The sequence below is a fragment of the Chamaea fasciata genome, unplaced genomic scaffold (assembly GCF_029207755.1).
Source record: "Chamaea fasciata isolate MVZ Bird 193981 ecotype frontalis unplaced genomic scaffold, bChaFas1.0.hap1 SCAF_3, whole genome shotgun sequence".
In the NCBI taxonomy this organism is placed as follows: domain Eukaryota; kingdom Metazoa; phylum Chordata; class Aves; order Passeriformes; family Sylviidae; genus Chamaea; species Chamaea fasciata.
In genome coordinates, this window is record NW_027094088.1 from 89,908,236 (window position 1) to 89,935,863 (window position 27,628).

A 27,628-nucleotide genomic window follows, 5' to 3' on the forward strand; every position below is an offset into this window, starting at 1 on the left:
TTTCAGTCTGAAGTCTTCCCACCTCACAGTTTTAAAATTAAGAATATGGATATATACTCTTTTGGTGAGAGTTACGCCAGATGTTGCAAATTGCTGGACTGCTAAAGGAGGTCTTTTTGATTAACAAACTAACCTCACTTTTCTGTTTCTGTATTTTTGTCCAAATGCTGATTTAGTAATGACAGAACATTTGATTGAAAAACAAAAAGGAATTTCTTTGGTTTATGCAGATAATAAAGACAGAGAATAATCCAAGATTAATAATTGTTTAAGATTTCTAAGCCTCTCCCCAACACAACAAGATTTTGCTCTACAGTAATAACTTTGCGGGGAGGGGAGGGGAGGGGAGGGGAGGGGAGGGGAGGGGAGAGGGGAGAGGGGAGAGGAGAGGAGAGGAGAGATTCTTGCTTTTCTGATCACACTAATTTCTAGTCCTAGATCTGTCATTTAGCACTAGATGTGGCCCTCAATCAGTTATCTCATGGTCAAAACTGGAGGTGAGTTACATTTAGTGATAATTCAAACAAAATTAAAACTAATCATATTCAAAATAAAGTTAATTAATCAGATGCTCTTATAACAGGACAATTCATGTGCTATTCATTGTAACAGTTGAATAAGAAACATCAGTCCATTATTCTGTGCTCACCAGAACCAGATTGTTACAAAGATTTAATAGACAACTCATTGGTGGTAAATAGCTTAAATCTAGCAAAATAACTCATCTATAGAGAGAAATCCAGAGCTCATAGCCACAAAGTGGGATCCAGAATGGTGTTTAGGGACCATGACTCCCAGTACAGTGCAAGGGGACAATTAGGCACTTCGGGTCTTGCCTAGAGACAATGAATAGGAAACATGATGAAACGGGTCATAGCTTCTCTCTTGAGAAGCAGGCACTTCAGCCCCAAGCAAGTGACTTTCTCCACTGGGCATTCAGACCAAAAAATGCTTTCTAAAGTTATTGTATACAAAGTGGCAAACCTCACTCATTTCTTTCAGAAGCATATTAGAGGAGAAATTAAAAACAGTTTCAGCAACAAAATTCTGGAGTCAAAGCATTATTCAGGGAATCGTTTTAGTTCTGAAGGTGTTTGTAATCCCGATCTCTTCCTGCCCTGAAAGTGCTCCACCATCAAAGTACAGGCAGCTTAGCTGTGACTGCTGCTTTGGGTACTTGGTACCTGGGAGCCTGGTGTACAAAACTGCCACATATGTACTCTTTATTAGGATCTCTAAAATGTTTCTGAGTAGATATTTTTTATTTCTTCCAGATGAATTGAGATCAGAAAGGGTGGGCTTCAAAGATTTCCATTGTTGGTACAGCATTTATACCAGTGTTATGTGCATCTAAAAATGTAGGAAATGTACAGCTCAGGACAGATCTTTGAATCTACACAAATACGAGAGAGCACAGTTTTACCTTTTTTACCCTTTTTTCAGCTTTTGAAAAACTTAAAAATAAGCTAATAAATATAAAAAAAATATTTTGTATGCTTAACTACAAAATTCCATAATTTATAGTAGTTTTTCTAATATATATTTTATTATCACATATGTACAACAGACTGCTTTTCAGGAATAGCCTTAAAAAACATAAGCAACAGAGTAGCTCATCTGTGACTTTTATAATGGGCCATAAACATTTCAGAAGAATGGTCTGGCGAGGGACTTCTTGACTCATACTTTGTTTTGCAGGCTCTGAAAACAAAGAATGTGCATGTATTTAACAATAAACTATACAGCTTTTTTTTTGAACTTTGGATTAATTGAAATCAGTGGCAAAATTCCCTTATTTTTATGATGAACACTGTGATATAAAATAATCCCCTTCATTGTTATTAATGCATTGTTCTTTCTTCCATTTTCTGTATTCTTTAAATCTGAATTTTCTTTATATGCTGATATTCCTATAACTGCAAACCTTAAGAGAAAGCCTCTGTTCCCATATATCCTTGACTTGCCTTTTGCATTTTTCTACAATTTCTCTTTGATCTGCCTTGGAATTTAATAATGAAATTTGACTCTATATCCCTCCCACTATATATAGCTCCTGCTACATCATGTTCTGTTACCTATCATCTGACAGTGTAATTCTTGAAATCTGGCCATTTAATTTGGTCCAAGGAAAAGTATCATTTAAGAAAAGGCCGTGTTCATTTAACTAAGTGAATGCACATTTCTGTTTTCTTACCAAGAATTGGTATATGGGCAGTTTCTCAGAGGGAGAGAGGGAGGAGGGAAAGGAAAAGGATGGCAGGGATGGTGGATGTTGTTTACAGACTCCTATGAGCAAAAATGGCATTTGGCAAGAATATTAACTACAATAGCAGCATTCACAATTTGGTTTCTAAATATGTTATAATGCTAAATATTCTCATTTCCTTTTTGCATTACCCCTGCCTGCTATGGGGCTAGGAACGTAGTCTCACAGAATTTTTGAATTCAGATTTCACCTTCCCCTGCCATGGGACAGGAAATGAAACCTCCCAAAGCCTGGGATCTCTGCATGAATGGAGGGCATTGTAGATACGTATCGTATTTCTCTCTTCCCTGCTGACACCCGCAATGTCAGTTCTTTCCATCACTGGGGCATGCTGGACTGTTTTTAAAGACAATCACAATGTCCACCTTTTAACTAAGTCAAAATGTTTTATTTTCTGTTTTTTCAATTTCCTAGAACCAGTGATTAATATCCCTATCAAATTACCTGATCTTTAAGAGAGTCAACAGGACTATTCCTAGGATGAGAGCTATGCAGGAGGAGTAAGCAATAATGTAGACAGTTTCACCTAAAAATAAAAACAGAAAACAGGAATGAAACATTTTGTTTTTTAGTAATAAGAATCAGATTTGAGATCTGTATTGGAAATCATACCTGTGTGAGCTAAATTACCTATCAATTTTGACAAAAGTAATTAAAAGGAGGAACAAGACCTAGATGTATGTCAGTGGTAGGAATAACTCTTTCTTTGCCATTTGATGCAACATAATTTTCAGACTTCTTTTAGTAAATACCAGCTCCAATAGCACTTCACATGTATTGCAGTACCTTTCACTCTGCTGCAGGGGAACAGCTTGTTACTATGATTTTTGTTTTGGAGTATTCTCCCTATTGATTTTGAAATGTTAATTTTATTTTGTGTATCAGAGCAGATTTGGCTCTTACTTAACTAGACTTATTTTCCTTTTCCACATATTACTGTAATTACAGTGTGGAGCAATACTCCACCTAGAATCAAATTAACATAAAATGGGATCTAACACTGTTTTTCTGGGCCCCGTTCCCATGGAGTTTCCTTTTTCTGTTAGGCTTCTCACCAGAAACTCACTTAGGTGGCTTATGTGCTAAAAATTCCAACTGTTGAAAAACTGGGACCTGTTTCAATTTTTTTTTTTTTCCAAAGGAGGAGTAACTCTTTGTTCCCTGAAGTAATGAATCCATCAGTTTTGATCAAATAACTGAAGGAAATGTTTCAGTTGAGAGTGTAGTATAAGCCCTGAATACAGGACGGAGAGGTGTGGAGGTGAGGTAACTTGACAAGTGGCCACAAATGCAGAGTCACAAGCATAAAACATGAGACCTTTCTGTGACTTCCCTGTTGCACTGATTCTGTCATCTTTGTACAATCAGTCTTGATTACAAAACAGTAGCTTTTTTTATACAGGAATTCAAATGCAGAGGGCCCTAGCTGCCCCCCAGCTTCTCCATCTTACATAGCCAGTGAAACATTCAGTAAGGAAGAGATGGATTTTTGGACTCATCACTGAGCCAGTTATCTGGGCTGTGAGAAGGCCATATTCTGGTCTCTGAATAAGTTATCAGTTATTATATGTTCCATGTGTTATGTATATGCACACACCAACCCTAAATGAGACATTTCTGTGTACACTGCATACATGCAGCAGGTGTAGTGTATCATATGATACAAGCACAGGTGGTATGGATGCTGGAGCAGCCCTGGGAAGAGAGAGTGAATATGTATTCCACAGCAAGGAAAACAAGGAGCTGAGCACGGCATTGGAACTGCTCGGCTTTCATTGTAGGATGGTGCTCAAAAATCTATCCCAATTTCAAGTTTACCAATATAAGAAGATGAAAGCAGTGATTGAACCACCACAATTTGCTCAAATGGAATGAACGTTCCATTTAATCCAGTAAGATTAAATCTAAAGTATCTACTTAGTAAAGTATCTACTTAGTAAAGTATCCACTACTGGAAGATACTTTATATGGTGAATTTTTGAAGAAAGAGGGGTGAGGTCTACCTTAGAAAAGGACTGCTAATAACATATTTTAAAAACTACATCAGCAGTTGGCCTAGCTCTCAAGTTACAACATTTCTTTAAGATGATGGGTTTTAGCAAAAGAGTTATTTGTGGGCATTTTTTTTCAGTTTCTGAATCTTATTTGTACATGCAGCTATTTTTGAAAACTTTTTGCAAGTGTAGGGGCACTTGTAAGGGCAACAGTTTCTTAGTTTTTTGAAGTGGAAAGTGAGCTCCACACATATTTTAGGCAAATGGAAACTTTTAAACTATGTAATCACAAAAATTATTATATCTATCAAATTATATATTGTACAGTCATGGATATTTAAAAATGGGCTAATAAATTTTCATCAGACTATTGTGATCTTTTTCTTATAAAATTTGTAAAAGGTGTTTCCTTTTCAATCAAACAAAACACTGAAATGACCAACTGAACTTTTTTTCTATTTTTTGACAAAATCTGAAAAAATTATATGCTCTTGATGAATTGCTGGTAAAAGAGATGTTGATTCAGTTCTATTGGGAACAAAGAGGGATTTTGGTGACTCTTACTCTATTGTAGATCTACCTGCTTACATACAGCTAGTGCATATTCACTGAACACATTAATCCCAGCTTCTGCTCAGAAGCTTGGCTAACTGCAGCTTGTCACAGGCTTTTTTTCTACATTTATAAAACTGTCAGACTGACAGTGTTTGATACCTTACCAATTAAAGTCACTGGAGCTGAACTAATCTCAGTTCCCACAGCTGGTATACTTACAAATAAACCCTGCCAATTACTTGTTTATCTAAACACTCAGCACAGCAAACCTCCCCAGTAGGAAATAAATGATAAAACTACAATTTAAAACAAAATTTCAACAGTTTTGGGTCAAGGCCAATTTTATTGCATCTCACAAGAACAGGATAAGTGTTCTGTGTTTCAAGCTTCCTCTTCCATAAAAAACCCACAACTTAGCCTCAAAGCTCCATGGTGATGAAAGTAAATCCTTATCTTCCCACATGAATAATTTTTCAAACTGAAGTGCAGGGAGCAATCTTTTATATTATTTGGATCTCTAAAGTCATTGATAAAATTTGCATAGGGTAAAGCCAAAACCAGGCTGAAGATGCATGATTAGGTAGGTATGTTAGAAGTTTGGAGAAATTTTATTTGATTTATTACTTTTTGATATTGTTTCCAAAATGAGATCAAATTCAAGCTTACAGGAAAAACCTCATTAACTTTTATATGGTTCTGACTCCGCCCACATCACATCTTAACAAAGTTTTATCAGCTCTAAGATGACTCTGTTGGTCTGTTCCCTCCTGAGAAAGTGAATCTGTTTAAATCCAGTCAAGATTTTTACATAATCCTGGTATTGCATTTTTACACTGAAAGCTGGAATAATAATTTTCCAACTTCCATTGTTCTATTTATTTACAAATATATTTGAATATATGTATATATGTGCTTATATTTATTATTTATTGTGAAAGACTCCACCTATTAAAGCAACCTTATCCAATGGAATGATTTGCAATGCTGCTGGATAAAAGAGAAATCTGGTTTTTTTGAACAGTAAGCTATATTTTAAAGTATAAAACTAAGAAAAAGTTGGAGACATACTGAGTTTCTTCTGAGCATGTTCATCTGTAGATGGCCATTCATTTCATCTGGTGAAAGAGTTCCTTGTATCTTTCAATGACAAACTAAGTAAAGGATTTTCCTGAGATTTTAATCAGCAGATTTTATCTCTTGTTTTTCAAGCAGAAAATAGCCAAGAAGCAAATGCCTTCAAAAGTCTTCACAGAGGCAAAAGGCCATATTTGACAACTTAACTGTTTTGCCTCTGTGCCCTGAATTCTTCTTGGGATTTGATTTCATTAAAGATAAATATTTTGTGAAGATGATAACTCCCTTTGCAGCCTCATAATGCACATTTATTAGCATATGAATCTAGGGCACTGAGTTAGATTTTCGGCAGTGGGATTTATGAAACAATTTGCAGTATGGTTTTTACCATCAGGCAGATATCCTGAATCAAATTCTTCTTCTTGACCTGGCTTCCTATGAGACTTTTATGGCTTAGAGTTCCCATCTCATGTACATGAGAGCTACAAGAGAAAGAATATTTTATTGTATGGTTCAGGCTGGTCAGCATTCTTTTTATTTTTCTAAAGCCATCCAAAATTCTGTTAAGACTTCAAGGAAAGATTTTTGGAAAGTATTCAGACTTCAATGTGATCAAAATTAATTAGGTGCAGGCTGCTTCTTGCAAATACTCATCTGAATCTCTGAGTGAAATGCAAAATACTTTATACCTACTGAAAAGGTCTGCAGTTAGAACTAGTCACAGGGGTACAATATCTCACTTTTTGCATTTTCCCACTTAGTGCAGTATTTCTTGTATTATGACTTGCATTATTTAACTGCTAGAGTCTCGTTCTAACTAGGGATTCAGGCTCCCTCTGTAATTGGCAAGGAGAAGTCAATACTTTCAGCAAATGCAGTCCAAAAAGCTTGGACTACTCTTCCTTTTGGGGTGGCTGACTTTTTTTCTCTGGCTACACAATGCACTTGGATGACATGCATGATTCTTAAGTAACTTTAATGCTAACACTACAGCCAAATGCTTAATTATGCATATACAAGTCCCAGGAATTCCATTCCCTTAATCCATTTTTATCTCCATTTTATCTCTTATCCAGGTTTCCCACTTCAGCAATAGTTGAAGGATGGAGAGGTTAGAAGTCACTTCATTTTCTACTGCATGCAGAGATTGAATTATTTTTTTTCACAACTAAAAGTGTTCTGTAGGAACAGTTCTGGGATCTAATTTGTAGTATGGTCTGGAGAATTGTAATCTGCCCTGCACAAGGTAGAACAGGTCATTCTCATTAGAGGTGATATTTGTGCATTAAGCTCTTTAGTGTTCTCACTCTGTAATTGGGCCCCTCAAAAGGAAATATAAAATAATGTTATTTCAGCAATGAAAACATTTGTATATTAATTCAATATCCTTTAAATTTATGTTGCTTAATTTCTTACTGTAAATGCATGAAAATGAAATTAGCTGCAGCTCTTCAGCCCAAGGGATACTGTATGCCTTTCTGTAGTGTAAGAAGGCTGATGGAGTGTAACACAAGCCCCTTCTCAGACCACTTACTGTGGCTTCTAATTTTGTTGTTGTAACTACTACAGAAAGTCAAGAGATATAGAAGTAGGTGTGACATCAAAGATAATAATTTGTATTACACATTATGACTACTACTCTAATGTCTGTACAGAGAGTCAGGCTCTGGCAGGCTTAATAGCTTAATTTTCCCCAATTATAATACAGTGATTGTGAGACATCTATTTCAAAACCATTTATCAGAGTAATTGGTTCAGTCTTGATTAGTTAATCTAATTGATTAATTTAATTTTGTGGTTATATAAGCTAAGCCAAACAGGTAGGGAGATTTCCAGACCATGTGAAGGAGCAACAGGTCGAGCTTGCTTCCGTGAACCCACCCAAGAGACCAACCTTTTGGTCTGTTCTATCATACCTGAGGGATATCTCAAGAGCAGTGCTGTGAAAATCATGGAGTGACTTGCCCAAACTCACCATTAATTGCAGAAGAATGGAGCTGTGCTCTGGAAATCTTTTCCCCTGGCATTTCTGTATTTACACGGTGAAAACCCTTCTCCTCAATAGAAATTTGACCTGGATATTGAAAAGACGATATCCATTCAAAATATTTCTTTAAAATAATAATTTAAGAGAATATGGTTTGATATATTGGAAACAGCCACAAAATTTGCAAAGGGTGCTATTTAAAAATACTTTTTATTGATACTTGATGAACAAATTGAATGAGTGCATAACAGCTCTTCCTGTTCCACCTCAGTTTTTCTTATGGATGACAAGCAGGCTTTGAAAATATTCTCTGCCACAAAAGAGCTTAAATTCTTTTTTCACATAAGCTGTTTTAAAAATAAGCCCACCAAAAGAACTGGGTCCACCAAACCAATATCAAAGTGGTGAGAAAGGGGTAGCAGTATGAAGTAATTTCCACAAGGCAGAGTTTATTCTCCAGCTGTATTGCTAGACCTCAACAAATTTTTTAACAAAGGCCTCTCCTCTCAGTGGGGATAATTTCATTAATATATCTGAAAATACATATCTTCTGTTGAAATGAAAAATAAGAGGTTTACTTAAGTAGTATAGTTTACAGAGTAGGAGGCTAAACCATACAAGGATACGTCTGGTCACTCACATGAACAGCGAGTTGAGAATTTTTTGTAATATAAGAAAGTCTTACATTTGCAGCCTGGAACATTGTTCAAATAACAATGGACTAAATCTACCTGTAATTTGGGTTTGTTTTTTTTTTTTTTTCTATGAGATCCAAAACTACAACCCAGAGTTAAAAAATTTTGGAAGCTTAAATTTTTTCTTTCCCTAACTGATATTTTTGCTTATTCCTGTTAAGACACTGATCCTACATTGGCAATAATTCACACTGTGATTCTGCTTCATACAGCAGCAGTCAGTCACAATTCCTGCCTTATACTGAGTCTGCAGCAAATGCAATCCTGTGACTGCACAGCCACAAGAGCAAACACTTGTAGCAACGGCAGTGCCATGCAAGAGTAGGAAGACGAGATGGTGCAAACACTGCTTGTGGGTCTGTTCACACCAGTTCTAGAGGCAAAGATCCCCTTTCCAAACCCTGGGTATTTGCCTATTCAGAAATGTTTCAGAGTTTAAGGTCATTGCCATTGTAAGAGCGAAAGTCAGCCAAAGATCACCATCAGGCCTGAGGAATAAGTCAGCAGATGGGGCTGGGTGGGCGTTACAACAGAGTAGTGACTCCACATCTCTATCCTGCCATGCAGGGATGGCACCAAAAACATGCCTTATAATAAAACCCATAATCATCACCATCATCAGTTCACCTGCATTACAGCTAGACATATAGGTGAAAAAAAAAAAAAGCAAGAATAGCAAAAAGCTGCAAGTGTTCTGTAGAGTAGGTACTGATCCACCAAAGGCTCTGGATCTCCAAGTTCTTTTTGTTTAACCACCAGGAACTTATTGCACAACGCAAGAAATATAAGCTTCCCTTCTTCAATCCCAATTAGGTTAGGGAAGTTTCAATCACAAAAACCCTCAAATTATTTTATCCTGAGACTGCTTCAGGGAAAAGCAAAAGCTCGTCAGCAATTATTTGATTATTTGGACATGAGGATCATAATTTGCTTTGTAGGTTAAGAAATAACTAACACGATGATGTGTTCACTCATTTGGACTGTTAAATTCAGCTGTAAAGCAAGCAAGTAAATAATATTTATCAGCAAAATCACTGCTAGAAGTCTCAAGTCTAAGCGTGTTATATTATCACTTTTCCAGGGGAGTTGTTATATATTTTTAATATTTTCTCGGAGTCTGGATTTGAGTAATGATTAACTAAACTAAGAGCAATGCTTCAGCAACCTGATTTTTATTTTGGGGTAGCCTTTGAGTGACATAAAAAAAACCAATTGCAGCCTTATCAATGGTACCATTTTGGTTTCTAGAACTAAAAGAGTAGCTACTTCATTCAATGAAATGCATGCATGCAATCCATATATGTTTTCAAAATACTGTCCATCAGATTAAACTATGAAAGAACCATTTCTTTTCATTGAAATCTTTAAACCTCTCCCAGGTTTAAGAATATGTATAATTTTAGAGTATACATGTAGAAGATAGCTGGCATAGGGCATGATGCAGTAACTAGTAACATATCCTAAGAGGATTTATATTGCAAAATAGTTGATGTGATAAGTCAGAGATCTGAGGAGAAGAGAATACTTTGGTCTTTGATCTGGTTGATGGATCAGATGTCTGCATGCAGCTGGTGCACTGCAGAGACTGCAGATGAACCTTCAGGTTCAATTTATGCTGCAGGAGACCAGGAACCACCCTATGATAGAGAACCACCCTCTGATGTGACCCATGACACAACACGTGGGGACAAAGAGGAGCTTTGCTTTGAAGGCACTTTGCAGATTCAGACTAAAACATTAATATTTGATCCCATATTGCCATTTATTGCATTACCAATTCCCTTAACCAAAGGTTTGGCAAGGACATGTATATTTAACAAAAAGAATTAGCTTAATTCTAATTAAGCACATGAAAGCCATTACTGGTTCTGGGAAAATACCTATATTTCATCTCAATTAAACCCAGTGGTTTTACTGGAGACCAAATCCTAAAGCTTACTTTAAACAATTGAAGCAATTTTCTTCAGAATGAAGTCTGCTGCTAAACATGTGTAAGGTTTACTAATATTCAGACTCTGAGAAGAAAAGAAAGAAAAACCCAATGCTACTTCATATTATTTGTAAAAACAGTGTACAAAAGTACAATGTTAAGCCAAAAATAGGAAGACTTTGGACTTTTCTAATCTGCATATTAATATAAACTCTAGAAATTATTTCTTTAATTCACAAAGTTCATGTAGTCAATTTCATTGGTTTACTACTATTATAATCTTTTCCCCAAACCAGAGGAAGAAAACTGAATGTCCAAATTTTGTTTTTATTTGGATTTTAAAAACCCCACAGCTATAAATCTTGCTGAAACCAGTAGTAGCAAACATAGGAAAGATTTGATGTAAATTAGCATCTTAGTTCTCTTTAAAACTAATTATTCCGTGAAGTTGTAAGTGTTACTCACGTAAGTCACTGAAGCAGGATTTGCTGTGCAGCATGTGATGGAAGAGCTCACACAAAGGCTGCTCCACTGGAGACAAATTTTGGCAGGTGCACTCCATGTGCAGCACTGTGCCCCAGTTGCTGATGTAGGCTCCTTTGCAATCAGCGTTGGCAGAACAGGGCATGTCATCCTTGACTAAAGTTTCAAGACAAGCTTCATCATTATAGCATTTTTTTGTCACATGTCTCCAACACTTTGACCGAAAACTTGTGTATTTTTTCCTGGTAGGGAAAAGAAAAAAAAAAAAGAAAAACAAAAGGAGTGTACAATGACACTTTAACAACTCTGATTTCATAAAAAGAGATTTAATGAGCACCACTAAAAGAGAGTGTATTTCCAAGGTACCACTTTAAGCCTTAAAAATAGAAATATTCAGTGATAGCTGACATAAATTCTGCTCTGATTTTGAGAAAAAGCAACTGCACTTCTAATCAGCACCTGTTTCCCAGAGTCCAGTAAAATACAGTGTGAATTCCAACAGCCTCAGATACCTAGAGAAGAAATGTGACTATAGGAATTAGGTCAATCATCACAACAAAACCACACCAGGTGCTGTTCTGGTGGATCAGTTTTTGAGGAGTGTGAAGGAAGAATAAACATTCAACTTATATTGCATTAGATAATCTACATCCAATGTCAACTCCGTGGCCCCACAAAGGCTAACAAAATACAAAATGTCCGAGGCTAAGGAAAAAGTATAAGTAATTCAGTGAACTTCAAGATAATTTGATGGCAGAGAAATTACATGATGAGTTAACTTGTTACACAGTTCAATAATCTCAAATTATTTCCATTTATTTGCTGTTAGAATGAAATAAAATTGGCTTTTAATACACTGTATATGACAAGAGAAAATATCCATTATAAATTAGCTAAAAATATGTAGATATTAATTAAAAACAACTATATCACAATAAATTTTAGGGGGTGATAAAAGTAAAGTCTAGTATATTGTACATGAAATTATTAAAATATTCTTCCTTAATGGTATAAATATGTTATTATTTTGCTGTTGATAGTGTATAGTAGCCACAAGCATGTCACATGGAAATGCATGGACTGCTGCAATACTGGCTAGAAAATTTTTGTAAATATTTTCATTACACAAGCAACGGTTTCAAAGCAGATGCCACCTGTGTTCCAATGGAATTATTTTCACTCACCTCCTGATTTATGGATGTGACTAGCCCTAATTCACAGACTAATTTTGCCAATTATATGCATTTATTGTCCGTGCCAGGAAACATAAATGTTCCAAAATGATGGAGAATTCAGCCATGAAGACATTACATGTCTATACATGTACAGACATACATTAATAGCCCTTTGGCCATTCTCACTGATATCAATCTGAATAATCTGCACAAAACCAAAACCATCTCTTGGCCTCCTGGTTTATTGACTGAAGGTTGATTTGAGCCCAACTTTGAGGTAAAATTCAACTCTAATCCACAAGGTGACTACACTGAAAAAGAGTGGGCCAACTGATCGGCCATAAAAGGAGGTGATTAAGTTGAACCACAAATATGGGTAATCCTGTTGCACATTTTAAAAACTTAAAATGAAACTTTTAAAAGGCATTATCCTTCATGAATTTGGTGGTCTGTGCGTGTTTCAGGCCAGATTTTTGAAAGCTTTTTGGAAGTATCCTTGAGATGAAGAGAATAAGACAAAAGTCTTTTTAAAACAGGCCAAGTTGGTTGCATGGCTGTTGGATACAAAAGGTCAGACTCTGCCCTCGAAAGGTAATTACTTTTACCAAACAAATCTTGTCTGGTCTGCTGCACAACTTGGCAAATTGCTGGAGGGCAAAGGTGCAGACAGGCAGCTGTTATCTGAAGAAAGTGGTAATGAAAATAGGCAATAGCATAGTTTGTCCAGCAGAAATGGTGTTAAGCGTCATGATACAGGCGGAAGAAAAGCCCTCATGAGATTCCAAACCTTCCTGAAAATTAATCATTTCAGTTTACTTGTGGGATTACTTCTGGAATTACCACAGTTGATGCAAACATCTGTGAAGATGTCAAACACGGCAGATACAGTGCAGAAAATAATTTTGTTATAGCTGATACATGTAGAGTGTAATAAAAATGGTTTGACCAAATCGTTATTCAAAAGCACCTTAGTGGGCAAAATAGTTTTACTCACCTGCACAATTCATTCTCTTCACACATGTGGATTACAGTCAGACATGATGGGGGTGGAACTACAGTAACTGCACAGGGCTTGCCATGGAGAAGTTCTTTGGCTCTGTGGCAGGATTCATCACGCTGGATGCAGTCACAAAATATCATCATTTGGGCAACTTCAAAAGGCATGTTTCGATAGAAGAACCTTATGGCTGCTTGACATCCTTCCACATTGCACTTCTTATTTACTGAGCAAACTTTAAGGTAGAGGGACAACTGTTTGTTACACACTTCATCTTCAATGCACTCCCTGTTCACATCCAAACAGCTTCTGTTTGTTGTGTACCCTAAAAAGAATAGCACTTTTAAAAATAAAATCTCAAGAAATTTTTTCCTCAAGTGATGACTGGTAGGTATCCTGCCTACAACATTCCTAGTAAATCAAGCTTGATTCCCAAACCCTGATCCAGCTCTTCCAGCACTGCTTCTTTTAAGCCTACTGAGTAAGTTCATACTTCTTTCTTGTACTGCTTGGCCCTCACAAGCAACCATCTGGAAACTGCTGCAATCTCCAGTGTGCAGTCTTATGCTAAGGCTATGTAATAATAGCCTATGTGATGAAGAAGACAATATAGATGGCATTTTTGTGCTTTTAACATCAGTTTAGATATTTCTAGACTGAGAAATAAACCTTCCAAAAATAGCTAGAAAACCCTAGACCCTAAAGTGATTATGGGATACGATTTGCCTCTGTAAATTTGACAGAGTCATGATTGTTACCTGATTTACATTTACATTACTTGATTACCTGTTACATTTTGGGGTTCTTCTCTACCCAGTACCTTAACTGAAAATATGCTGGATCTGTTAACTCCCTGCTTATCCATTTGAATGAAAAGTATTAATTTTAATCTGAAGGTATGTTGTGTACCATCTGAAAACTGAGCTAAAATTATTTATTAGGATTCATAAGCAAATTCAGACTTACCTTGTTTGGAGAGAGCAGATAAACCCCACTGTAATTTTGTTTCCATAGTAGTATTTTCTAGAAGAAAAAGAAACAGTTACAGGCATAAATTGTAAATAGTATCTCAGCTTTTCAACTTTAAAGTAATGTCTGTCTTGCTGGCATAGTCCCAGAAGTAAAAATAAACAAGAATAAAACAAATTATTTTGACCAAATAGAACCCACTAACAAATTCTAAACCCACTATTACATATATTCATAAGTTTTGAGGTCAAAGCACAGTTCATCAAAGGCTGCTGCTAGCCTTTTTTACATGATTATAGGTCCTATGAATTCAAGAAGAGTTTTTAGAGCTTCTCAGTGCATTATAAAGTCAGATTTCTTGTGAATAAATAAAAGCCAGAGACCTTAATGTGTTTATCGGTGGACGAGTTTTCAAGTTCAACTAACTGCTTGTCATGATCTAAAGTCAAGACTGGCAGACAATTCTTGCTATTAGAAAATTATTTTTATTGGTCTTATACTGTTTCCAGTTATAGTGAAAAACTAAAACCGACTGATTTAGATGAGGTTGTATCAAATTAACACATTGAAGGACAACAGTATTTGTACTCAGGCTGTCATTTTCTATCACACTGTGAATTTATTTATAAACTTCCCAAAATTATCTTGTTTTCAATGTTGAATTGAAAATGGGCAAGAAGACCTTTCTTGTTGACTGTGGACACTCCTGTTGTGTGCGAAAGCATTCAGATTGCTGGAACAGCGCTAACCTGTGTGTGACCACATTTTTCTCACCATCAACATCAGCATTATAGTCATCATCATGGCCATCACTTTCACTGGCTCCTGAGGCTTGGCTCTCCTGAGAGTATTGTACACAAGGGTTGTTAAATATTCCCTTCCAGATTTTAAGGCATCTCGCCTGAAGTGGCTCTGGGCACGTGCACTTTCCCAGAAGTGTTTTCCTCAGCTCTTTCCAGGCTAGCAAACACTTTCCCGGCCGGGGGGAGCTGCAGGTGTCGGCGGCTGCCCGGCACGCCCGCTGGAAGCTCCTGAGCACGACCGAGCAGCGCGGCTCCTCCCGGCAGAGCCGCCTCGCTGCGCTGCAGTCGCTCCCCACACCCTCAGCCGGCCTCTGGCCTCCGGGGTTCCCGTGTTGCCTCATGGCGGTCACTTCAGCGTCCGACCTTGGGAAAGACTCCAAAGAGTCTGCAGAAATAGGTACAAACAGAGTTATAAATCAAATGGATGATAGGTCATCGTCACAGCACAAAAACTCAGGAAAAGGGTACTTGTCTTAATGCATTATGATGAGTGAAACAGCCCTAGTTTAATTCTCAGCTGTGTGTAAACAGATAATAATTTCAAAATCTTACAAACTAATGAATCTTCCTCATGTTTACTGTGTGCTGTTAGCTGCATACTACAGTCCACTCAAACACTTCAGCTGCAAAACAGTAGTAAAAAATCCTCACTAAAATTACTGCATAAAGAGTTTAGCTCCGCATAATTTTAACTGCCTACACTTTGGACATATTGTGGATTATCATCTTAAGCAAATGCATAATTTTTAAAGGGAGAATGACAATTCCAGAAGATGGTTGATTCATTACCTAAAATAGTAATTTAAGTTAGGGAGAATTACTCCTGAAAGTGCCTAGCAGCACCATATGCTTTCCTTTGTAGGAAAACTCAACATTACTGTAAGTTTATCATTTCTATAGCGGTGAGAAATTATTTCTATAGTGATGAGAAATGTAATCTCAATTGGCAAAAAACATACTATTATGCCATTTTGCTAGAAGCCAAAAGCAATTGCTCCAATGACATCAGCATCAGGTTTCAGATATCCATCCCTCTTGTTTGGGGCAAGGTGTCTGAGGCAGATCAGGATGTTGTTATTCCCTCTGCAATAAGGCCATACACTCTAGTACTGTAAGATGAATGCTGTGTGATGCCAGTAGGGTGTGATGGATCAGTGCCAGGAATCACTTTGAAACTCATTTTTGCAGACTCTCATTCACTGGCAGATTTTACCTCTCTTGTGTCAGCTTTGCTAATCATTATGCCAGGAGACTTTGGACAAGAAACTGCAATTTCTTCACGTACTAAGTAATTCTCAATTACAGAGATAGTCTTTCTGCAGGGATAAGAGTTCTCAGAAAAATAAAAAATAAATTGAGGGGATCTGGGCCCATTGATTACAATAGAATTTTTAAAATATGCACTCTAAATATTATGTATAGCTTTATGAAGGTGGCAACTATGTTTCACACATCCAGTAAGCTCTCCACCATGTAGTGAAGGTCCTCCTGCAGCACAGTGTGACACAACTGCACCCCTGTGCGTCCCTGCTCCCTCATCCTCCCATCCAGAAGGAGCTGGATGTGTCTCTCTGCAGACACAGACTAGGACCAGTGGCTCTCAAATTTCCATGGGCAATGAGTAGCCCTCAACACACATTGTGTATTCACTCTTGCTTTCCAGTGAATTCAACAAGAGTTTTAGAAGCCATTTGACTTTCTCGCATGCATTTTAATACTTTTGTTTGTGGCATTTCTTTCATATACATGCTGGAGGGTGAATATCATAGAAAAGACAAAACTAATTTTTAGGGGGCATTTATCAGACTTGAGAATATGCAAAGAAAGTTGAATCCACTTAAAATGGTGGTTAAAAAATAACTGGCTTTGGTCTTCATAATTACCACTTTATGTTTAGTTACCTTTATTAATGCTGCACTGTTTCCCAAGGAAAGTTGTGATGCTACAGATATCGTCTGTAGAGCAGACACAGTTTTTAAACTCTGGGTATTCATCAGCCAGGACCTGGATTATTCTATTACATCCAACAGTGTCTTCTGCCCTGCATCTGTTGCCTAGAACTCACCATTAAAATTATAATTTCATTAATGTTTATGAATGCTTAAGGGACACGGTTACATAAAACAATTCAGTTGAAGAACAAAAATAATATGCTTTTCCAAGAGAAGACTGTTTGTCATATTTTACAAATTTTAAATAACATTCAAAGTAATATAATAAAGCTGTGGATACAATATTGACTTCTTTTATTTGATCTGATCCATTGCCAGAATATCTGCTCTCATTTACAAAGTACATAAAACCTTAAACTCTCACCTCTTATTTTAGGCAGGTAAGTCACTGCTCAGGAGTGGAAGGGGCACACCCTGAACTGAGGGACTTACCTTGGTCCTATGTAATACAAATGAGGTGCCTGGTACAGGGACAGGAACACACAGTGCAGGCTGGAGGCATTGCCAGGTGATGGAGTGAGAGACAGGACACAGAGGGCAGACCCAGCCCCATGAAAACAGTGATGAGCACCTCAGGCTGAGCAGATGCCAGCTCTGGGTCAAATTCTCTCCCTCACGTAAGGATGGTGCAAGCCTACACATGGCATTTGGATATTCCCTTGCTACCTATAGAACAACTTCACCGCCTAAGTTTGAGAATGACAACAAATTTAAAGTAGCCCAAGTATAGTTTGATTTGTTTGGACTTTTATAGTAAAAATGAGGGAGAAGTTAACATAAAAGAATAAATGTGCAGAAACCTTAGTTTGCTGGCTCAGTTTCAAGCCTGTTTGCATGTGCACTTGAACTCAATGGTAAAGACACTCACACAGGATGTCAGGTCATATTTTCTCTGTATGTGTAGGGAAAATAAAGTGCATGTACTAGTTTGTGGTACAAAGGTAAATCAATCAGCCATCTAGATGATGAGCTAAAAGCTTTGCAAAAATCTTATTATTATTCTGATAGTGGGATTGAGTGTATCCTCAGCAAATTTGCTGATGACACCAAGCTGTGTGGTGCATTTGGCACGTTGGAGGGAAGGGCTCCCGCGGAGGGACCCTGACAGACTTGAGAAGTTGGCCAATGCATAAGCCAAGCTTATGATTTTCAATGGAGCAAAGTGAAAGGTCCTGCACCTGGGTCATGGCAATCCCAGACACACCTGCAGGTTGGGCAGAGAAGGGATTGAAAACAGCCCTGCAGGATAAGACTTGGGAGCGAAGGTTGATGAAAAACCCATCATGAGGTGACAGTGAGTGCTCACTCAAAGCCAAGTGTGCCCTGGGCTGCATCAAAAGCAGGCTGAAGGAGGTGATTCTACACCTCTTCTCTGCTCTGGTGAAACCCCATCTGGAGTGCTGCATGCAGCTATGGTGTCCCCAGCATAAGGACATGGAACTGTGGGAGCAAGTCCAGACAAGGGCCAGGAGGTTGATAAAAGGACTGGAGCTCTTGCCCTACAAGGACAGGCTGAGAAAGTTGGAGCTGTTCAGCCTGGAGAAGAGAAGGTTGTGTGGAGACCTCACAACAACCTTCAAGTATCTGAAGGAGCCTACAGGGATTCTGGAGAGGGACTCTTTGTCAGGAACTGTAGTGACAGAATAAGGAGCAATGGGCACAAACTTAAAGAAGAGAAATTTAGGTTAGATTTTAGGAAGAAATTTTTTACTGTGAGGATGATGAGACACTGGAAGAGGTTGCCCAAGGAGGCTGTAAATGCCCCGCCCCGGCAATGTTCAAAGCCAGGTTGATAAGGTCTTGAACAACTTGGTCTAGAGGGAGATGTCCCTGCTTATGGCAGGGAGGGTTGGGACTAGATGATCTCTAATGTCCTTTCCAACCCTTAACATTCTATGATTTATTATTGCTTAAGAAAGTTACACATTACTTAAGAATGTTACATGTGAAGAAGTTTAATTTAATTTAGATAAGTTTTATTTTGTGAAAGCCTTGATATACTTTGTCAAAACAGGTGTGTAGGTCCCCAATCCTGTCTATTTCCTCTTTACCTCATAGACAATAAATGTCTCACAAAATGTAAGAGAAGCAGTATGTGGCTCACGAGATCCAGCCAGGCCACAGGGCAGCATGAGGATTAGTTTTAGTCTACTGAGCACACAGGCTGATGTCTCTGCCTTGCAAATGGTGCTGTTTGGTTCCTGCCTTGCTGCTTCCCCACAGGTGTGGAGCAGCAAAGACTCAGGAAAACTGCACTGCACTCAGTAAAGCTGCAAAGTGAGAAGTCCTGTGTCACCAGCACCGTGGGCAAGCTTTGATGTGACCAGAGTTTTAAAATCACTTTTATGTTGTTGACACAAATAGCAGTGGAATGCAATGGAGGTAAACCTCTGGAAGAGGAAACAGTGCATTTTGCCTGAAATAATGAGAATCAGCTATTTCAGACTTCACATCCCATCCTGATCCCCTTTTTTCAAACAGTCTCTGCATTCCTCTTTCTCCAGTTGCTAAGGAGGGTTTGGAGTGCATATCAAGTAATACACTTCTAGAGGGGAATGTTACAGGCCAGCAGGAGCTGCAGGTCCCAGCCTCTGCTCCCACTCCACCTCTTGCATCAGCAAAGAAGGAGGTGATGGTGGCTGGCATTGCTTGTATCCCTCCAACCCCATCTTCAACTTTCCTTCTGCTTTTTCAGAAGTACATCCTGATCCCTGACCCTTAGGCCTCATAGTTCCAGAAGTCAAGGAACTCAGGAGATTTATCAAAAGTCACAGACATAGGATACTCCCTGACCACAAAAACAGGATGGAAAGGATGTGGTGACATGGCCCATGAAGATGAGCGTGTGGATATTCTATTCTATATTTTATCAACTAAGTAACGGATAATGAAAGAATTTTGACAAGACATGTTCCAGTAGAAAAAGACCAATAAAGATCAGGAGTGGCTTGTGTAAAAATTAGCTTATTCACAAAATTTATGACTGTGTTTTTCAAGGTCCAGACTACACTTCAAGGGTGAAGGTGAGTACAACTAGAAGAATAAACCCCCATACCCCAGTATATTTCGTGCAGCACCCCAGCCTCACTTAGGTCACCTGCCTTCATGACACTGCCAGGTCGTGGCCAGGAGTCAGGGGCTGAGTTCAGTGGCCCCTGTGCTGTAAGCTCACTGTGCTGAGTCAGCACCTGACGGCTGGGGCTGGGGGAGAGGCTGTGGGGCTACAAACATGCAAAGGGCATAGACAGAATCAGGAAGCACATCAGATTTATGCGGCTCCCTTGCATGGCTTCTTGAAAACTGTGTAGAAATAACCTATTATCAGTATTGCTCTATTTGTACATGGTATTGATTCAGCTGTGACGAGCAGCAGAAAATATTTTATTACTGATTTTCAATTGTTGTTGCTTTGCCAGAGATTAGTTATAGGTAATATATTTTATCTAATGCATATGCTTTTAAGGCATTTACAAAAAAGATGCTCCCTCAACCTAATGTTTGGCAGCCATTATTCATAATTTGATTTATTTATAGGTACATAATTCAAGTACACAGGACCACAGATGCATGACAGAGTAGAAGCTGACACTCCCACAGTGATAATCTCTGCTTTTGCTTAATCAGCTCTTCAGTCATCACAGTGGGAATTGAATTTGAAGACTTACAGGGGGAGGTCTGAACACTGGTGAGACCACAGTTTCGACAGATGTCCTAAGATCCTTCCAACTTCAATGAGTGTATTATTCTAAGGAAAGTAAACTCATTCAAATCTAATTCAAAATGGGATTCTTTAAAATTCAATTGATCTGAGTTGCTTTTTTCTTTTGAAAACTTTTTCTGTTTCCTATTCAGAAAAATTAAGAAAATTTATACTTATGGTTAAATCAGAGTTCAGAAATGTCGTCTTTTTTTTTTTTTTTTTTTTTTTTTTTTTTTTTTTTAATACTGAAATAACAGAAGGAAAACAAACAAATAATCAATCCCACAAAGAAACTTTAAAAGCCCAAACTTAAAATCTTCATTCTGCAGTGCTGAAACTCTTTTGATCTTTTCAAACTAAAAAATCTTATTTCATCAAAATTTAATATTTCTATCTTTTATATCCTGACCTGGAAGCTGATTCATAAACATTTTCACATTCTGTTTTTTCTTTCCACTATATTTTGGCCACTGAGGTGAAAGAAAGATCGTACTCTGAAGATTCTAAACTGAGACTCTGGAAATGTTGCTGGAGTAGTGGGGAAGAAGTGATGAAAAATTTGACAGGAAAAGGAGCGACTTAGGCAGTATTTTGGAGAGTGTTCCCTGACCTGCACTGAGGAGCAAAAGATGGAAGTCTTGATAATGTATACATTTAACTTTGAGGTCACAGTGTGATGGACTGAGTTACAGAACTCTTACCCCAAAGGAGTTTAATTATAATTTAGCTTAGTAGTTAGGTTTTGCATAAAGAAGCTAACAAAACAAATATTTACCCCATTGTCTATTGCTTCCAAGTAATATGTTTGTGCTCAAAGGAAATTTTCCATTCCTACAGCTCATCTGTGAAGTTTCTAAACTTGCACATGACAGATAGTATAATGTTATTCCTACTAATGATGCTGCTGGTAGGTTTTTTATCACTGTTTCTGTGGGCTGTCTGAGAGGTACCACCAACTGTCTGACTGGATTTACATGCTCTGGGATCGTGGTACCTAATTAGCACATTTAGTATAATTTGTCCTGGACCCAACACAATATCTGAGTGCTCTGCAATGCTGGAGAGTCCTTGCCAAAAGCTATTATCCTAAGGAAACATACAGATGCAAATCCAAACGAGCAATGACAAGAATAGTTATTTCTGGAAGGTTTCTCTGGCCCAGTTACAAATATCATTAATATAAGTGAATAAGTACATTGGGCAGTAAGAGAGAGAAATGTCATAATATTTAAAATATTTAACAGATCAATAGAACATGGGCTGAAGCCCAGCTGCTTTGGGGACCTGTAACTGTTATATTATCATGTATTTTTCATTTATTTCATCTGTTCTTAAAAGTACTCAGCCTCAGAGAATTTTCTATTCTAATTATTTTAAATATTGTCTTGTGACTTGGGACATTTGGGACATCAAATACATGCAACAGATCAGACAGACAGAGGCATTCATTCAGGTAGCTCACACTGCAGGTGAATGTTTTAGCAATGGCTTATTGACCATGAAGCCAAGCAGCTTCTTCTGCCTGGCTCCCCTCACAGGTCAGACTGAGTCCAGACATCAAGACTGAGGAACATCCACATTGTCCACTCTGCTGCTGCTGAGGCTCCAAACAGATTATGGCATCACAACATGGCTTGTTCTGTTCAAACAATGTTATTATAAGAAGGGAGATTTCCACAGAGATGTAGATACTTCTGATTCACCACTACACACTGCCCCAGCAGAAGGTAAATTCAATCAGAACATAGTCCCTGGCCTTTAGCATTTGCTACTGATGATGTAGTGGCAGATCACCTGACACTTATCAATCAACAAACGTGTCATTACTAGCTTGGTCTAATGACACATCCAGATTATAGTGCCACTCTTCTTCTCCCCTCCATATTCACAGCACCTGGCAAGCGGATTCTCAGCATTTAACAGCAAGGTCTTGGAAGGATTTAAAGAAAGAGCTGGTCAATGACACCCAAGATTTGTTGAAGAAGACAATAGGCCTTCAGAGAGAGGAACATTTTCATTTGAACAACCACAAAGATTAGGACGAGTTTCAGGTCAAATTTATAATACCTGGTCTTCTCCTACTTATAACATTATTTGGAAGTGAAGCACCAACTACTGGAAATGCAATAAGCATAGATAGAGACTAATTATCTGCCTTCATTTACATGAGAAACTGTTTAACAATTCAAGGAGGCCTATTCATGTCATAATCTGCACTTTCTCATGTCCCCACCTCCTGCAAGTGACTCACTGATGTGTTGATACTTTTCACTGAATAAATACAGCGTGTCCCCCTACAATACAATTTTCTTTGAGACATTCTTTATTTTATTTTTTTCTTATTCTAGTACAACAATTTAAAATTATTCTAAATAACTACTACATTGTTCTAGTATTGTGTGACATTATAGAACCATAGAATGGTTTAGATTGGAAGGGACCTTCAACCCCTCTGCCATTGTCAGGGACATCTTCCACTAGACCAGGTTGCTCAAAGCCCCATCCAACCTGGCCTGGAACAGTGCCAGGGAGGGGGCAGATCAACTCCTCCAAAAAGTTTAAAACAAAGTTGGAACTTCTTTTCCAGTTGCACAGAGGCTTTATTTAACAGGATTCCAAGGAGCCTAATTTCTGCTGAATTCAGATGTCTTGAGTTGGTTCAGGCTCTGACTTTGTTCATCATGCAGAAATCTCATTTATCACTTTCTTGAAGACACAGAGTGACTATTACTAGAAGTAGCATTGGCCATTGTAAAGGATTTCAGAAGCTGACTTTTGCCATAGTATTTCTCTTTGAAATCTCACCAACTTCATTTAGCTACCACAGCAATATTTGTAATAAACTGTGAATATGCAACCATACAGCAATTCAAAATTAAGCTGCGTACACCATACAGAATTACCTGAAATATTGCAGACATCTTCAACCACATTCCAGACACTCTCACATCCATTTCCAGCATTAATACATTGCTCCCTCAAGTGCAAACAGTCAGTAGTCTGGACAGTAGATATACATGTGAAGTAAATTAACAACACTGTAAAAACAGAATATAATGACTATTTAATGCAGTAGATACTGTACTGACACTTTTCCTTTACATATAGATTTTAAAAAAAGAATTTACTATAGTTTAACTATAGATTCAAATTTGCTAACAAATTAATTTTTAGCAGAACAAAGCTTTTCCTCAGTTTTGCAGCTGGAAAATTAAATTTAAATGTTCAAAGTTTCAGTGTGGCATACTTTGCATTGGTTTTACCCCAGTATTGTAACAGCAACCGTAGCTATATATGACATCAGTGCATAGATATATAGAAATTGCTGGAGTACTGAGATCCATAATAAAGTACAGAATGGAAGACAGTATAAAATTCAGAGGAAACAGCATTTTATTTGCATGAAATCTTGTCAAGCTTGGCTGTTTAGAAATTCCTATGAATAGAGTGTGTGAAAGAGATTTGACATCTACATAACTGCATATAATAAATGTGATTTTATTTTATAAATACAGTACTCTTCACCCTTTTTTATTTTTACTTCACAAATGCATCATTTCTTGAAAATAACCCCCACATTTATGTCTTTATCTGCTTTCCTGAATGCATTGAGCCTGTTAATTACATTAAAAAGTTCTGGAGGTTTCAAGGAAAAGAATTTTAAAACAGCACTGCCTGTGACTTATCAGTAGAAAATTAAATTGCCTTGTTAAGAAAGGATAAATCAGCTGGAGTTTAGCTCTTTCATTAACATTCCCATGGTAAGACAACCTCTAATTTGTAATCATGTGCCTTTATTTTCTATAAAATTAAGTTTCAGTCACTGATTTCAGGCCTTATCAAACTACCTGCTGAACACCTGTATTTTCTTTAGTTGTTGAAGGACACAGCATCTCTCTGACAAAATACCATCCCCCTGCCATGTTCAGGTAAATTCATATGAAATTTGAGGTTTCCAGCATTGTTTAATCCCTTACACATCATGTGCAAGAGGCATGAAATATTGCTCCTGGATTTGTCCAGACCCTATCCAAAGAAATTAAATTTTTCCAATGACACATTTTAGAATAAGAAATTATATCTCAAATATCCTTCTTGATAACCTTAAAGAGCTACTACTGTTTAGAGGTGATGCCATCCCTTTTGGAAATTATTTACCAGTGATATAATAATGCTGCTGTAGGGAACACTTTCTGAATGCATGTCGATAAATATGAAACAACATTTAATACTTTATAATTGACAGGTGCAACAGCATCTAGTGTGCCTATGAGACAAAGAAGAGGCCACATGTGCTTATTATAGCTGGTGCTAATCCTTCCTCAGTTGAGCATATTCCTGGCAAATCTATGCAGGACTGGTGGTGATTTCAGTGAGTTCCAGCCTGAAACACTCCTAGGCTGTGTCTGTTCATCAGCCTTGAAGACATATTGATAGAAACAGCTCCTGCCTCTTGACATTGAGGAATGTGCAGCTGGCCCTCTCCATAGGGACATTTTTGGCTTATTATGACATTTAATTACATTATTATTACATTTATTATTACATTTATTATTACATTTATTATTACATTATAACACCTTAGTTCTAGGACTATCTCCATAAGGTCTTTATTATTGTGAAATTACTCACTATCTTTTTCAGATGTCAGAGAAAAAAGTTGCCAAATACCTTAAAGGTGAACATGAGTGCAATATATGAAACAATACAAAATTATAAACCCACAAATTTATGAAGAAGAGGTATTTTGCTAGATGACCATTTATCTGTTTTTTAGGTTCTAACACAACAGAAGATTTACTCATCTGACTAGGATTCACAGCACAAAGTCTCTGTGCTCTCTTCCTCAGGTTCAGACAGTTTTCCAGGACCAGTGGCTGAGACATCCAAAAGAGGACTGATTGCACAGCCTTCTGCTCCTTTTTATGGAGTATTTCACACTGCTGCTCATTTTGAACCTACCTGGAAACTGACCACAAAATAGGAGGTGATGTTTTTGCAAAATAAAGAGGTGAATATCATAACCTATGATTGAAGGCACTTCAGCCTAAGAAAGGTCTTCCTTAGGTCTACTGACTTACTATGGATGTAAGTACAGAGAGGTTCAGAGGGGCTACACTGCCAGAAGCCTACATGAAATAAACTGTCCTATATGATTTTAGAATCCAGGGCACTGTAGCTTATGCAATTCCTTAAATTGACGGTTATTACTTTAGTTGATAACTTCACTTATTTATTCTAATGTTTGGAATACTAGGTGACTTCTGCATAGAAGAGTTCGAGGCACCTAAGAGTTAGTTTGTAGCTAAAACTTTTAGAGGGATCCATATCGACAAGAAGACACACATTTAAATTTTTACAGATGTCTGTATTTTTATGCAAAGGCCTATTCATTCACTAGGTAGGTGTAAAATTCTCTGTTCTCTGTAGAATTTGGTGTCTAAAGTCAAAAGGAGGGGGGGAAAAGGAATATTTAGCACCTTCATTTTGCAGATTGGGAACTGAGGAATGGAGGAATTACATTTCCCAATTCTGTAATCCTAAAATAATTTAAATAAGTAATAATGAATATTGGGAAACCAAGCTGTGGTTTCTATCCAATGGCAAGAGCAGCGAGACAACAAGCTCCAAAGGCAAAATGGCAGACTACAGCTGAATATACTTTGAATATGGTTGAAAACTGATAAAGGACAACTTTATTCTAACAAAACCTGGGGCAGAACCACCTACAGAACACTTTTAACACAGAAATAAAAGTTTAGAATAGTGGGGTGTTAAAAAGAGACACAGCATGTATACAGTATGTAGTGAGTAGAAAAGGATAATAACAAAAAGAAAACATACTTGTCTCATCCTATTCTCCTGTACCAAATCTTTCTGTACCAGCTTTGTTGATTTTCCCTTTTTATCCAGCCAAACCCAAAGGAAGTGTCAGCAGCCCTGCGTGTAGCACTGGCAGCACCCAGCGCTCCCCAGCCAGCAAACAAGTGGCTGTTCATCCAGACCAGGCGTCCCAGCCGGGGCGGTCCCCGCCGGTCCCATCCTTCCCGCCGCCCTGCCCCAGCTCTGCCGCAGACGCGCTCCCGGCGCTCCCGGAGCCCTGGGGCCGAGCCGCCACCACCGTGAACCCCCCGGGCCCCGCCTGGAGACCCCCGGGAGAAGGAGCGGTGGGGAGAGAGGGTCCGGGGCCGCCGTCCCGCCGCACTTACCGGGCCCGAGGAGCGCGGCCATGGCGGCGCGGGCGCGGAGCTGCCGCCCGGAGCGGCCGCAGGTGCCCGAGCGGCGCCGCCCCTTCAGCACCGGCTCGGGGACAGCGCCCGCCCCGCCCGCCGCTCCCTCCGCCTCCGCCCGTGCCCACCTGCCGCGGCCAGGGGCAGGGAATGAAGCTGCCCACCCCCGGGAGCGGCCTTGGCTCCGCTCTCACACCCTCTGCTTACATTTCTTCTCTCGCTACAAATCGTCCAGATGAAACGCATGGGTTCTTCGGCATCTTCCACGAGATCTTGCACTCCCTCTGCACTTAGTTCTCATTTGATCTCCAGAGAAACGAACGGAGTTGCTGCCTATAAGCTCTTTGGAAAATGCCTGTTGCTATGTCCTATCACCTTCTGTAAGCACTCTTCAAAGCATTTTACACGTGAATTTTTTTGTTTTCACCTCAGATGTGGAACACAATCTTGATCCGTTAAGGAGAGAGAAAACCTATGGAATATGTTGACCGGCAGACCAGGGGAACAAATAATTAATCTATTGTCTAGACCCAGACAGGACTAGGAGTGTAACTTCAGGTGTTTCACTGAAATACCTCAAAAAACAGTTTGCCATACAAAAGTCAGCAGCTGACTTGGTGCTTAACCATGAAGCAGTCAACCATAAAGGATGCAATCATACACCTGCTGGCTTCAGTGTGTGCTCTTTGCTTTTGCAGTGGAAGGAGGAGGAAGTAACAGATCCCTACTGATTTCTCCATGCTACTCATGAATCTTGTTTTTGCAAACGGCCTATCCCATACAGAACATTTTTAACTGCGTTTTGTCCCTAAATGCCT

The 27,628-nt window shown here is 38.4% G+C and overlaps 1 protein-coding gene across 1 annotated transcript; it reads right to left on the reverse strand.

Annotated features, from left to right (window-relative positions):
- Window positions 1-1,529: 1,529 nt before the first annotated feature.
- Window positions 1,530-26,811, reverse strand: GFRAL (GDNF family receptor alpha like). The gene is made up of 10 exons (XM_066180318.1): window positions 26,790-26,811; window positions 23,484-23,618; window positions 16,830-16,982; window positions 14,774-15,313; window positions 14,123-14,179; window positions 13,154-13,481; window positions 10,967-11,226; window positions 7,865-7,963; window positions 2,711-2,792; window positions 1,530-1,701 (listed from the first exon to the last, which is right to left on the reverse strand). The coding sequence occupies exons 1-10, from the start codon at window positions 26,809-26,811 to the stop codon at window positions 1,614-1,616; spliced, it is 1,764 nt and encodes a 587-aa protein (XP_066036415.1). The 3' UTR covers window positions 1,530-1,613.
- Window positions 26,812-27,628: the final 817 nt, after the last annotated feature.

What these genes read in the sequence shown, in the direction of transcription:
- GFRAL (XM_066180318.1), bottom strand. Translation starts at nt 26,811, where the DNA reads ATGGCCGCGCTCCTCGGGCCCG. An exon ending in ATCTGCTCTCTCCAAACAAG is followed by an intron (nt 13,482 to 14,122) that starts GTAAGTCTGAAT and finishes TATTCTTTTTAG; the next exon opens with GGTACACAACAAACAGAAGC. An exon ending in CCATTCTTCTGCAATTAATG is followed by an intron (nt 2,793 to 7,864) that starts GTGAGTTTGGGC and finishes TTTTATTTTTAG; the next exon opens with GTGAAACTGTCTACATTATT.